The 13,541-nt window shown below is 45.2% G+C and overlaps 1 protein-coding gene across 6 annotated transcripts in view; it reads right to left on the reverse strand.

The window, feature by feature from the left end:
- NRF1 (nuclear respiratory factor 1) overlaps window positions 1-13,541 on the reverse strand; it is a 117,461-nt gene that overhangs the window by 10,889 nt on the left and 93,031 nt on the right. For 4 of the 6 annotated variants that reach the window (XM_039519893.1, XM_039519889.1, XM_039519892.1 and 1 more), the window contains exons 11-12: window positions 6,346-6,402; window positions 3,924-4,004 (exon numbers count right to left, since the gene is read on the reverse strand). The exons of 1 other annotated variant lie outside the window; for it this stretch is intronic. In XM_039519893.1, the coding sequence (XP_039375827.1) occupies window positions 3,924-4,004; window positions 6,346-6,402 (138 nt within the window). The remainder of the gene's footprint in view (window positions 1-3,923; window positions 4,005-6,345; window positions 6,403-13,541) is intronic. One more of the 6 variants, XM_039519890.1, reaches the window with a different exon arrangement.

Genomic DNA, 13,541 nt, shown 5'->3' on the forward strand with positions numbered 1-13,541 from the left:
CAGGAACAGTCAACATGGATTCATCAAGGGCAAGTCATGCCTGACCAACCTGATTGCCTTCTATGATGGGATAACTGGCTCTGTGGATATGGGGAAAGCAGTGGACGTGATATATCTTGACTTTAGCAAAGCTTTTGATACAGTCTCCCACAGTATTCTTGCCAGCAAGTTAAAGAAGTATGGGCTGGATGAATGGATTATAAGGTGGATAGAAAGTTGGCTAGATCATTGGGCTCAATGGCTGGATGTCTAGTTGCCAGCCAGTATTAAGCAGAGTGCCCCAAGGGGCGGTCCTTGGGCTGGTTGTGTTCAACATCTTCATTAATGATCCGGAGGATGGAATGGATTGCACACTCAGCAAGTTTGCAGATGACACTAAGATGGGGGAGAGGTAGATATGCTGGAGGGTAGGGATAGGGTCCAGAGTGACCTAGACAAATTGGAGGATTGGGCCAAAAGAAATCTGATGAGGTTCAACAAGGACAAGTGCAGAGTCCTGCACTTAGGACAGAAGAATCCCATGCATTGCTACAGGCTGGGGACCAACTGGCTAAGCAGCAGTTCTGCAGAAAAGGACCTGGCGATTACCGTGGACGAGAAGCTGGATATGAGTCAACAGTGTGCCCTTGTTGCCAAGAAGGCTAATGGCATATTGGGCTGCATTAGTAGGAGCACTGCCAGCAGATTGAGGGAACTGATTATTCCCCTCTATTTAGCACTGGTGAGGCCACATATGGAGTACTGCACCCAGTTTTGGTATTGGCCGCCCCAAGCATCTGCTTCTTTAGCTGGTGCCTGGAGCCGGCCCTGTGGGTAAGCAACCCTGTCAAAGGCTTTCTGAAAATCCAAGTACACTATATCAACTGAATCACCCTTGTCCACATGCTTGTTGACCCCCTCAAAGAATTCTAACAGATTGGTGAGGCATGATTTCCCTTTACAAAAGGTGTGTTGAATCTCCCCCAACAAAACTTGGTCATCTATGTGACTTAGGGTGTCTCGATTTTGGGGGATCTAAATTTGAGATGCTCTACAGGGTCCTAACTGCAAAAAGTGCTGAGCTCCCCGTTTCTGAATAGTCAGACCCTAGTGCTAGCCATCCCAAGGCACTTCACAGACACTAGATATGGAAATTGCTCCACCCAGCATGGTTTGAAAGGACTTGCAAACTTTATTTTGTTTTGTGACCTCAAACCTGCCATCACATCACCATGTGTCTCTGGAGGAGCCATCCTGGTCTAATCATGTTAAAAAAATCCAACTCTCTCAAAGATGCACAACAGAACATAACAGATGTGCCAACAAGTAGGGAATTTTACATGTGTGAACACCAACGTTGAGGTGCAACAGGGCATCTTATGGATGGAACATGAGTATGAAGGGGGAAGCCCCAGAGACCAACCTGTAAATTTTAATTAATATAATGAGGCTTTAGTCCTGACTCTTCCATGGAACATTAGCCAAACACAACAGCAAACAAAAATGTTACATTTTCCTCCAACAAACTGCAAGGGTCCCAAGGAGATTACAGCAGCATTGCAGCCACAGTAATTAAATAGTTCTGCACCCACCCACCCCCAACAGCTAAGCACATCAAACTACCTATGTGGATGTCACCCGTGTTATCTGCCATTCAGCTGACAAATGTTTCCTAAAACTCCCAGTGATTAACCCTTTGCACCATCCTGGTTCATTTTGTTCTATTTCAATGTGCTCCTCTCAGCTCATTCATAACAACCACAGGAGTAAAAAGACCAGGAGTACTTGTGGCACCTTAGAGACTAACAAATTTATTTCAGCATAAGCTTTCGTGGGCTACAGCTCACTTCTTTGGATGCACAGAATGGAACACACAGACAGGAGATATATCTATGCATCCGAAGAAGTGAGCTGTAGCCCACGAAAGCTTATGCTGAAATAAATTTGTTAGTCTCCAAGGTACCACAAGTACTCCTGTTCTTTCTGCGGATACAGACTAACACGGCTGCTACTCTGAAACCCCAGGAGTGGATTTCTCTAAGAGCTCAAAGACTCGATAGGGACTGATCTGGTACCTTACGCTCTGCATCACTAACACAGCATGGGCCAGGATTCCAAAGAACCACGCATACAAGGGTTGACCTTTTCTTGATTAATTTTAACTTAGTTAATGTTAATGGGAGCTGCTGGCTACTCAGTATTGTGAAAAATCAGGCTGTGTATTTAGGTGCATAAATGTGGACTAAGACGACTAACTTTAGACGCCCATTTTTCAAGTTCTGGCCTTTGTCTTTTCCTCCAACTCTCTTGTTGAGAGCGGATGCTTGTTGTGTGTATTGAGATTAAGTTGCTCTTTTACACATTTACCTTCTGCTACAATCCACCAACTTCTACCTTTTCTGCTTTTCTGGCCTGGGATTAGCATGATCTAAAGCCAAAAATACCCCTTCTTTGAGGGAGAAGCTAGAGCTCAGGAGGAGAAGAGTTGAAGATTTTTTTGGCTTTATTTTTTTTTATATTTTCTAGCCTTTTTACTTTTCTTTTGCCTTCTTGGGAGGGGAAGGGTGATCACTTGGGGCTTCCAATCACAAAGATATGGCAGAGAGGGAGCCTTGAGCCCCTGCATTCTTTTTGTCCAATATGAAATTGGAAAAGATGCATGAGGCGTACATCCCAGAAAGAGCTCAGAACTTCCTCTTGGGAAGAGAGTCAGCAAGGATTCCTTGCCAAGTGACTAGTACCCACTGGAGAACCCGGGAGATGGCCCTGGAGCTTTTGCAATGTAGGATGGATTGAGCGGGGAGATTTTTGGACTTACCCCTACAGAATTCTTTGGCTGGAGAGGATGAGCCAGGTCATTGAGTCTCAAGTACTGAAGAGGACTGACCTGTCCCTGTGGAAGTATCTCCGGCCGAGTCTCTGTTTTTCTGTTTTGTTTTGTTTTGGGTGGGGGGAGGGGGGAATGCAGAGGCCCCAGCAAGCCATCCAAATATGCGGTCCTTTGCCATGGCTAAGCACGGATCCACAGGCTGGGAGCAATTGTGGATTGTGGCAAAATACCCCTTCTGTGGCTCCCGAGAGCATCTGTTCATGGGTGGAGCAGGTTGTGGCCCTGGGTGTGCTCTGCCACGCTATGTGGAAGAGTCTACTCACCACAGACACTCCCTCGTGGCTGGGCATGATGCAGTAGCTCTCCTCCTTCGGCGCCCCCTCCCTGCGCTGATCTGCCTCTTCCTGTGACATGGCCCTTCGGCCAGCTCGATAACGGTCCCACCCTTTCTGGCATGCCGGTGGTTCAGCCCAACTTCAGGCTTTTGCGGCCTGCCAGCCCTTGGCCCCAAGGTCATCATGTCCCCTGCCCTAGTAGGGGAACCCAGGCCCGCCCTCTAGCCTGGGTTCCAGCCCCAGGGGCTCTGTATAAAGCAGAGAAGATCTGTTCAGACCCCCTGCGGTATATCTGGGCTGCTTCCTACTGCAGCCCATGGCTGGGCTTTTCTCACAATCTCTGGCCCGGCTTATTCTTCTGTTGGTCCCAAACCAAAGGGCAGCCCAAACTAGTTAGGAGAGACAAAAAGGTCCTGTACCAGGCCTACCTGTCCCAAGGAGGCTCTAGTTAGGTTCTAGCCCCAGCCAGGCCTGCCTTCCTTCACAGGGCTAGCTCAGAAGGTCTACTCCGTCTCCCAGCCAGCCATCACTGAGCTGGGCTTTTCCTCTCTCCCCCCCAGGCTTGACACCTTGTACAGGTGCAATGGGTGGGGCTGACTGGGCCAGAGGCTCTGATTATCCCCTTTCTGGTCACTGCAGTCTGTATATTTCATCACAAGCTGGGACTGCAAATTTCTTCAGTTAATACTCTCAGGTGGTGTTAGTAACACCGGGAAGCACTTTAAAAAGGTGTTTTTATCTTAACAATATTCCTTTATTCTGAAATTCTGAGCCTTTACCTTCCTCTTCTGTCATTTTGGACTCGTTCTGATGTATCTGTAAAAACCTTATGTTCTTCTTACTTGATAAAAAAAGAGGGGCTAGGAGAGGAGACAAAGAAGCAGATCGTGTTTTTCCATGGGAAACCAATTTCAAATCCTCAGTTTATGACCCTGTCGGCTAAATTACCTATCCCTCCCTCCTTCACCTCCATATGATGCGGAGGATGAATCTAAAGCTGAATAAGGATACTCAGACCGGCTTGAGTTAGACGCAAAGTGTGCGCATACTCTGTGTACGTTTTCCCCATGTGGCTTTGCTCCTATGTACCTTATTCCCTACCTAAGACGCTAATTTTGGGCCTCTCTCAAGCAGGGACTGCAAGCCTGCTAAAACCTGGCCAATTTTTGTGCAAGAGAGAGATGTGGCAAATGAAGACTAGGAGACCAAACACAGAATCATAGACTTTAAGGTCAGAAGGGACCATTATGATCATCTAGTCTGACCTCCTGCACAACGCAGGCCACAGAATCTCACCCACCCACTCCTGTATCAAATCTATGTCTGAGCCATTGAAGTCCTCAAATCATGGTTTAAAGACTTCAAGGTGCAGAGAATCTTTCAGCAAGTGACCCGTGCCCCACGCTGCTCATTTCCACTTGTGATCTAAACAACATTTGAACCTAGGACTCCAGAAGTCTAGTGGACTAACCCACCTTTCTACTAAGCTCCCTTGATCAGCTGGCTTTACAGAATAGAAGAGGGTAAACCTGATAAGATTAGCTGTCTGTATCCTGGTCAATTCAAATATATAGGAAACCTGGTTAAAAATACTAAGAAAGAATCATAGCATCTAACTTTTACTGAAGTTAGAAACTTTAAGCTTTGTTTTCTTTTAATGAAATATAAACAGCAGTGGAGGATATTTAAGGTAGCTGGCTAACAGGTGTTATGAAGATAAAGCTTTCTAGACATTAGAAATGGGAAACACCTAATCAGCCGCAGAGTAGCTTCCCTGTGGTCCCCAAACAGAGGATGCATCAGCTATTAACCTGGTATGTTTGATCTTAGTCAAATGGCCAACGTACCATATTATAGTTTTTAAAACTTCTGAATAGTCAGTCTCATTACGTTTTACCATAAATATTTTAAAATTACCCCTTCCCTGAAAACTATGTTAATTACAGTGCAGACTTCTACATTCTCTATTAATTTCTAGTGGTTTTCAGGGCAATTGCTATGGAATCCTATGACATTTCTATTGAAATCTATTAGTTTAATCCGTATTAAAGTCTACAGGGCTTTTCCATAAAGCAAAGACAATGTCTAAGCTGCGTTTAGTTTTACATTTAAAATATCCTTTCGGATCCCATATTCTCTAGAGGGCCTTTGTATAATGCCAGCTGCAAGTTCTGAAGTGTGAAGGGAGAACCGCACCTGAAAGTGATGCTCTATTATTTTGATTTTTAAGGACAAAATCTATTTTAAAATATACATAACAGTAATTTGAAGTCACAAAGGCATTTTAAAATGTATTTAAATTCAATTTATTTAAAACAATTAAAAAAATACTTAACAGTTATCTCACACTCCAGTTCTCTCTCTCACACACAATTGCATTTCTCAAATAGTTTGAGAAGGGAAGGCACCCACTCTTGGGGGGCTACTGTCTTGGTCACCCACTCCTCATGGATCATGATGACTGTTAGCGAAACATATGCCATGTGTGTTTATGCACATATGCATTCCATATGTGACAGACCAGTGAACTCCAGTGCAAGTGAGCGGACGCACACCCACTGGAGTTCACTGGTCTATCACAGGTCAAATGGGATGATCTCTGTTTTTTCTACAATGCTCCTCACTGTAGTTTCTCGGCACTGATGGGTTGGTGGCAGTTTAAGTTGGGGGGGGAGAGAGGGGGGCTTTTCTTTATATAACTATTGTGTCTTACGCATTATGCAGATGGTCTCTAAGATGTCGAATCAGACATCTTACAAATCAAAATATCACACATACACCCCTCTTGCCCTCACCACAAGTGTTGTTACTTGAGTATATTAGTGAAATAGATATTTTGGGCCCAATCCTGTCACTCATTCCTTTCTTGGGTAGTAATCCCATCACCTTCCACAGGCGTTTAGCCTCAATAAGGATAGCTGGATTGGGCCCTCAGTGTATTAGCATGTGCATATCTACCCCACACCCAGGATTGTATCTGTACCTCACATATGCAAATTTGACACACCCACGGGTACATTTATGTCTGAATTCTACTACTCTTCACTCATAGACGTGAGAGAAAAAGATAGACAGACAGATGTGTCCCTCTTTGCGCTAAGAAATACCACGTGTGATCAGAACGCCTACAGAAACAAGCAATAGCGTCAACCAGCAGCTTTATCCCAACATCCCAAACTACCACCACAAACATTAACTCACCTGTGGGATTTTCTGTTAGCCTCCACTTGCAACCTGAACAGTCTGCTGCTAGGAAGCCTGACAATAAAATGCAAGTATAAAATGCTGAACAAAGGGCAAAAATATCGCAGGGGGATGGTATAACCAGAATAGCCCATGTACGGACAAGAAATATGCCCTCTTCATTCCACTTGTGAAGGACAACAACTGAACAGAAGTCATTCTTGCCCTTCATGGAATTAAAAGCCATATTCAGTGTCCACATATGGAGTATCACCAAAATATTAGATACTCTAGACTATATATTTCTAACTATATTTTACATTACATAAACAGTTTAGGGGCAGGAAGTGTGCAATTATTACTGATGATCCCAGGTATTAATACTCCCTTTAGCAGATCATTAGTGCAAAACTTTTCACCAGGAAGGAGATTTCATGCTAATATTTAGATCAGTGACATAATCAGACCACAGAAAGCCTGACAGGCAGGGGCTGCCGCATGTTCCTAACAGCCACGGTCCCCATCTGTTAATGATCTCCCCTCCACTCCCAGGGAAAGTGTGCGCGTGAGGTGAAAACGAAACAAAACACAAAACAAAACCACACAGACACACGACCAAAGATGGATGCCAAACCGGGACTTCTACACATCCCAGAGCACTAGGTCAGAAAGTTCCTAAAATCCAAGTTCTCTCCCCATCTCATCCAACAGTCACTTTAAAAAAAAAAAAAAAGATAAACTAGTCTCAAATTATTTTTTTGGGTTACAACAGACTTAAATCTAAATGAGTTTCAAAAGTCAGGGTACACTTCACACTAGGATCACATATGAACACCAGCATTAATGCACACTGTCGAGCATTTAATACGTGAAGGTACAAAGCAACTATTGTTCAGGGAGTAGAGTAATATGTAACCAGATATTCTCTGGGTTCATCTAAACGATGCCTTTCCAAGCATTTCACTGGCTTGTTCAGCAGTGAACATATTTCTGCTAACACACAGAGCTACATTCATGGCTGACAAACAGGCCAAGATATGCAGGTTCTTTTCTTCACTCATTTGTGTGTGTGTTAGGAATGAAGTAAACCTGTCTTCATCAGTGCAATAGGTTCATGTCAACTGTTCCTTGTGACAAAACACTGGTTAATTGAGTGCCTACGACTGGTTTTACTTAGAACCCCATTTTGATGCGGTTTCTTAGGCCAATCCAATGGTATATGATTTAAAAGGTAGAAGAGGGATGCTGTAAAATTGCCATCATGAGGTTCTCTATTAATCCTCACTCAATGGCTCTGAGATCAAATTGGCTCAGTTAACCCGTCAAATAAGGTTTTCCTGCCTATACTGCAAATTTGGTGTGGAATCCAAAAGTACAGCTGGGGCCTGACTCTTCGGTCACCCTTCCACAATAAAGGACAATTTTGTCTGTGGAACATGAAGGTGAGTGAGATAATATATTTTACCTCACCCACCTTGTTTCTCTAACATCCTGGGACTGACACAGGCACAACAACACTGCATACAACTGTGGAGCATGCAGCAGACTAGAATCCAGCTCACTCTCATGGAATTCTACCAGCTCCGTAGGTGTCTTCACTCGGGAACAAGTGTGTTCTTTGGAGTTAGCTAACTGGAGTTAACTAACGTGAAGTAAAATTCTAGTGAAGGCGTGATATATAAATTGCTTTGTCTTCACTAGGATTTTGCTTCATGTTAGTTAATTAACTCGAGTTAAGAACACACTTTTTTCCTTGTGAAGATAAGGTCATTGAGAGAGTCCAAGCTGCCTCTCTTTTCTCCTCCAAAGTAACACCTAAACCTAATGCCTACGCTCCCCGCCTCCCTTCCAATAAAACATTCCTGCTACAATGACCACACTCTGCTCTTTGTTCTGGTATGGGCTGGACTGTCACAGGCTATACTTTCACTGCCTGTAGACTGTACATTTTTTGGGCCGGAACCTGTTAACTGTTTGACACACATCACCCACTGTACATGTCCTGTACACCTGCAGCACTGTAAGCAATAAATCAGAGTAAACACATGACTCAAAGCCATAGTAGGTGTAGCATAAGGGACAGTTTTTACAGTCAACATTTTTTAAAAAGCATTTTCTTGCATTGTATCTTTGTTGTGTAGCGGGTGGGGACTCTTTCTTTTTGGTATGCTACTGCCTCTGGCTGATTACTGCTATTTAACTCTGCACATCTGTTGATAAAGAAAGGTTTAGAGGCTGGGACTGATGACTAAAACGGACATTTGTGTGTCATAAGCCATACACAACAGGTTTTACTGAGCGTGGTTAGCTAGGATGGTACTGAGATTCTTGGGCGCATGTGCACCTCAAGTGGGATCCACACAGACAAATACTCAAAGAAGAATTGAGCAGCCCCTTCCATAATAGGCCTGTTTGTGCTCTTCCTCACGGCAGCGGTTCTGAACCATGACTCCACAGATGTCTTCCAATGGGTACTCGGCTCATCTAGATCAGTGTTTCTCAACCCGGGGGCTGCAACCATTGGGGGGGGAGGGCAGAGCGGGACAGGTTTAGGGGTGTCGCAAGTGCAGGGCTGGCATTAGGGGTGGCAAGCAGGGCCCCACAAAGCTAAGTTACATGCTTCAGCTCTGGGCGGGGGAATTGCGCTTCAGACAAGGCTCAAGTATCACACTAACATGTAAGTACAGTATTTATATTCCAATTGATTTATTTTATAATTATATGGTAAAAATGAGAAAGTCAGCACTTTTTCAGTACTAGTGCGCTGTGCCTCTTTTGTATTTTTATGTCTGATTTTGTAAGCAAGTAGTTTTTAAGTGAGGTGAAACTTGGGGTACGCAAGACCACTCCTGAAAGGGGTACACTAGTCTGGAAAGGTTGAGAACCACTGCCGTAAGGACAACAGAACAGGTTAAAAATTCTGGTTGATACATGAACAGAAAGAAGTAACTCCCAGTTTGAAGAAATAATTCTGTTCTAAATATTGACAGGTAACATTTTCAAAAGCTTCTTAGAAGCCCAAGTTCCATTTTCAAAAGTGAGATAGCACTTGCAGAATCCTAATTCTTATAGACTTTCATTTAGACTTCCCAAGTGCCTGTCATAACCGAAACGGGACTTAACGTGCTTTTGAAATTCTTACCTGAGAATCTCAGTACACATGCATTTTTTAAGATGACACATTGTGATTTAAAAGCTATCAGTGGGTTAAATTCATTGAGGATGTAACTGGACAGCTCCATTGATTTGTTGGCTCCAGTGACTTCAATGGAGTTGAACCAGAGCTTAGACAAAACAGTCTACAAGATCACTGCCAATCTGGCTTGACCTATACTGAAATAAACACCCATGATTTCGGAGGTTAAGGGGCAACAGAGCCATGAATACAGCTGCAATGAAATATATACGTTTACATTCTAAAGTACAATGAACACACAGTTTTGTGCACATCAATCGGCATCTGCTAGAGCTTGAAAATACACAGAATTTGTTTTAGCAGGGGAGAAATAGGACGTCTCAGGGGAATAGGAAATAAGAGCCTTTCACCGACAGGTCTCCTGTTCAAATCTGTCCTAGCCAGTCGTAACAGATGGTCATTTCTGTAGGCTGTTCAGTAACTTATGAACTGAGGGACTGTCTCAGTCAGTTTCCTAGTTGACAACTTGTCCATGTCACAAACACATGCTTTTGGCATTTTTTGGCAGATCCAGTGGAGAAGCAAAAGATTATAGAGGCAGGTGGTAACTACTCTCTACCTGATAAAAGGAGCTTCTGCCAGAAGAGGGTTGAATCACATCAATGTGATCGTATCTAGGAAGATCATGCTGCAGTTGCCTCTGTAACACCTATTCTCAGAGTCTCAACAACTGAAGATTAGACAACTTAGTTCATGATTGCCTCCTGCACTTTGTTCCTTGTGAGCAGGATCCTATGAATATTTACTAAGCTTCCCCTGGAAGATACTTTGAGTTTGACGACTTAAATCACCGGGGGAGGTAGAGATGAGGAAACTAAAGGATCCTCAGAACTCCAAGACCAAGAGGATCCACACTCATCCTCTCCTTGAAAAGGGAGAGAAAATGACTGTGATCTATAAACCAGCTATGGGAATAGTAAATGGTGCCATGATTAATTCTGAACAAGTTCCAAGCTAATATCCTTTCTTTGGGTTGCCGAGTGTGTCTGTGCTTTAGCTTGGGAGCTCTTGTGGCAAGGACTTTCTATCAGCACAGGGCACGCTGTCGGCACCTTATTGGTGCAAAATCCAAGACGCTGTGTGTACAGCTGTTATTTCGTGGAACAGCAGCTAGTGAGTAGCCTCCCTGGCAGAGAGGGCTATTTGAGAGTCCACAGAAGAGTTATGTAGGATAGGAAGTTACCTCAAGAGTTATTTCTGCCCAGGAATAAAGGAAGCCAAAGGAGTCCATTCTCAGTGGGGTGAGGATGGAGTCAAATTCAGATCTAGGCCCCCCCTTTATGGGAAAAGATCCAGGGGAAACGACTTCAGGAGCAATCGCTTTTTGCATCTTGTAATTTATTTTGCAGCTTGACACTGACTCAGAGCGCCTTGTGCCCTCTCCACTATGAGAGAGAAAGGGCTGCACAGTGACATCTGGAACTGCTCTAAACACACTGCCCTCCTGATGGACTTGCGGAGCCAAGTCATTAGCACCCCTGTGCCATTTCAAAGGCCTATTTCCCGTCCAAGCGCGTAGCACGCGGCAGCCTGAGCCCCGAGGGGAAGACAGGCTCTGGGGAGGGGTTTGATTGGCTGTGTCGTGCAGCCACGGAGAGAATGCATAAAGGTGGGTGTGCAGCAGTAGAAGCCGCCGCCCTGAGTCTTGTGTTCTCATGCCAAAGTCTGCAGTGCGGAAAAATAGGCCGATTCCTCTTGCAATCTTCCTACACAGCTGTTTACTGCCTGCGGATTACTGCAGTCACATGAGCTGCTTTACAGCAAAGCTAAGCTGTCTTCATCAGCTGAGAAGGTCACTGGGAAGGCACCAGGCTGGAGAGAGAAACATGCTGCCCTCCACAGGGCAGCTGAGGGCATGATTTGCTGCCAGAGGCAACAAGGGGCAGCAACATTAACATTCCCCTCCTGGTCACAAGAGAAAAATGGCTTCACATTCAAGCCTGTCATCATGACCCACCCAATGACAGCAGAGAGCAGGTACTGGCTGCCGATGTCAGTCCCACCCCATTCGTTTGCTGGGCTGCAATCTGGGGTGGGGGTGGGGGGAGGAGCACAAAATGGTGGATTACCAGGAAGTGACAGAATGGTCAAGTTGGAATTTGCCTGTGGCTATTCCCAATTTGCATTTAGGATTTGAAAAATCCTATCAGATGACTGCTCCATAAGGCCTGGGTCCGCTATCTCCAGCAGAGGCCGGTACTTGATGAGTCAGACAAAGGCCACACGCTGTGGTAACTAGCCATGCTGGACACTGGGGTGGCAGAACATTCCTTCCTGACCCCTGTCATGATCTGCTGGCACCTTGAGGCACGAGCGCTGATTACGCCTTTCTTGGCACGAGTAGCTAGAAATGTTATCCAGCCCCTTTTCAAAGCCAGCAACGGCACTTGACTCTTTAGGAAATAGTAGGGTGACCAGATGTCCCGATTTTATAGGGACAGTCCCAATTTTTAGAATCATAGAACACCAGGGTTGGAAGGGACCTCAGGAGGTCCTCTAGTCCCACCCCCTGCTCAAAGCAGGACCTGGGTCTTTTTCTTATATAGGCGCCTATTACCCCCACCTCCTGTCCCATTTTTTCCACAGTTGCTATCTGGTCACCCTAGGAAATAGCAACCAAAGGATGAAAGTGATACGTTTTATAAAAGCTGAAGCACAAACGTCTTGTGTGACCAGCTCATAAAATTAATTCCCAAACACAGGCTGCCTTCACCACTATGCCATGCACACAGGTTTAGGGCCCACCTCTAACCCTTACTCACTGGAGTACTTCCATTGACTACAGTGAGATAACTAAGAGCCCGATCTCAGTGTGAGCTAAGTCCTAGGGGCACAAGGTTTTTAAATCAGTCTGTGCGGCAGAGATCTGATGAAGGCTACACTGACTGGGTCTGACTCCACTGTGAAAGAACTTCAATCAACATACATACCAAGGCTATTCCTCTCTTAAAGGGACAGATGTACACACACGCTTCAGTGCTTGAAATTAAATTAAACAGAAATGTATTTGGGAAAGCCCCTGTTTGCAGCTTAATTTACAAGGGATTTCTTCTGCCTGCAGGGGAAGTTTATGGGAGGAACCGTCTCACTCCGTAAGATGCCTTACACAGTTACAACAGCTTGCTGGGATTTGAGCCAGCTTCCCATTTGGATCAAATTGCATCCCGCTCCCACTGACATCCATTAAGAAAGAGCTCAAAGCTGCCCTCAGGTTAGACTATTTTTCTCCTACCAAAAAAAATCCCCCGTAACATTTTCTAATGGACTCTTCACTCTTTTCCTAAAAACAGAGGCTGCCCAAACTTTGCCCAGCTAATAGCCTTGTGGGCAACCTGCCAGGATTCCAAGAGCCAGGCCCTATTTGCGTCAAAAAGTTCAGAGTGCAGCCAGCCTCATCGGTAACATAGAGGCGCAGAGCGCAGAGGTGGCAGAGCCCCTCCTGATCGGAACCGATTGAGGGTAACCACAGGCTGCACCATGGTTATACCTCGGCATCACTTTGGTCAACCCTGCCTTCAAGGGGAGAGTATGGGTAGAAAAATGACAATGCAGCTAAGGGCGTACAAGGCCCAGAAGAAGGCCCCCAACATGAAAAGAAAATCTGCTTCTCCCAAGAACGAGGTCAGCCACCACGGAGCCTGAAACTGCACCAAAAGGAGAAGCAGCAGGTGCTACTTCACTCCCTCTATGCAGGACCCAGACACCATAGGATCAGCAGGGATCAGAGAGCACAAGGACCCACGTCTCCCTCTTGTATCCCTTAGATACCTCACCAGCTGTCTGTTCATGGAGGCAGCTTGGCTGGGCCCCTGAACAAGGGAGGGGGCTACTGCAGTACTTGTTCAAGGCTGCCTGATGAGTGACAACAGAGGACGGTGAGCAAGGAACTTCGGATAGTGAGAGTGGTGGAGAAGACTGAGTGAAGGGGCACTTTTTTGCATGGTGGCTGCTATTAGAATGGAAGCTCTTTGGGGGCAGGGACTGTGTCTTCCTACATGTTTGGGGAGCCCTGAGCACA

The sequence above is a fragment of the Mauremys reevesii genome, linkage group 1, assembly GCF_016161935.1.
Source record: "Mauremys reevesii isolate NIE-2019 linkage group 1, ASM1616193v1, whole genome shotgun sequence".
In the NCBI taxonomy this organism is placed as follows: Eukaryota; Metazoa; Chordata; order Testudines; family Geoemydidae; genus Mauremys; species Mauremys reevesii.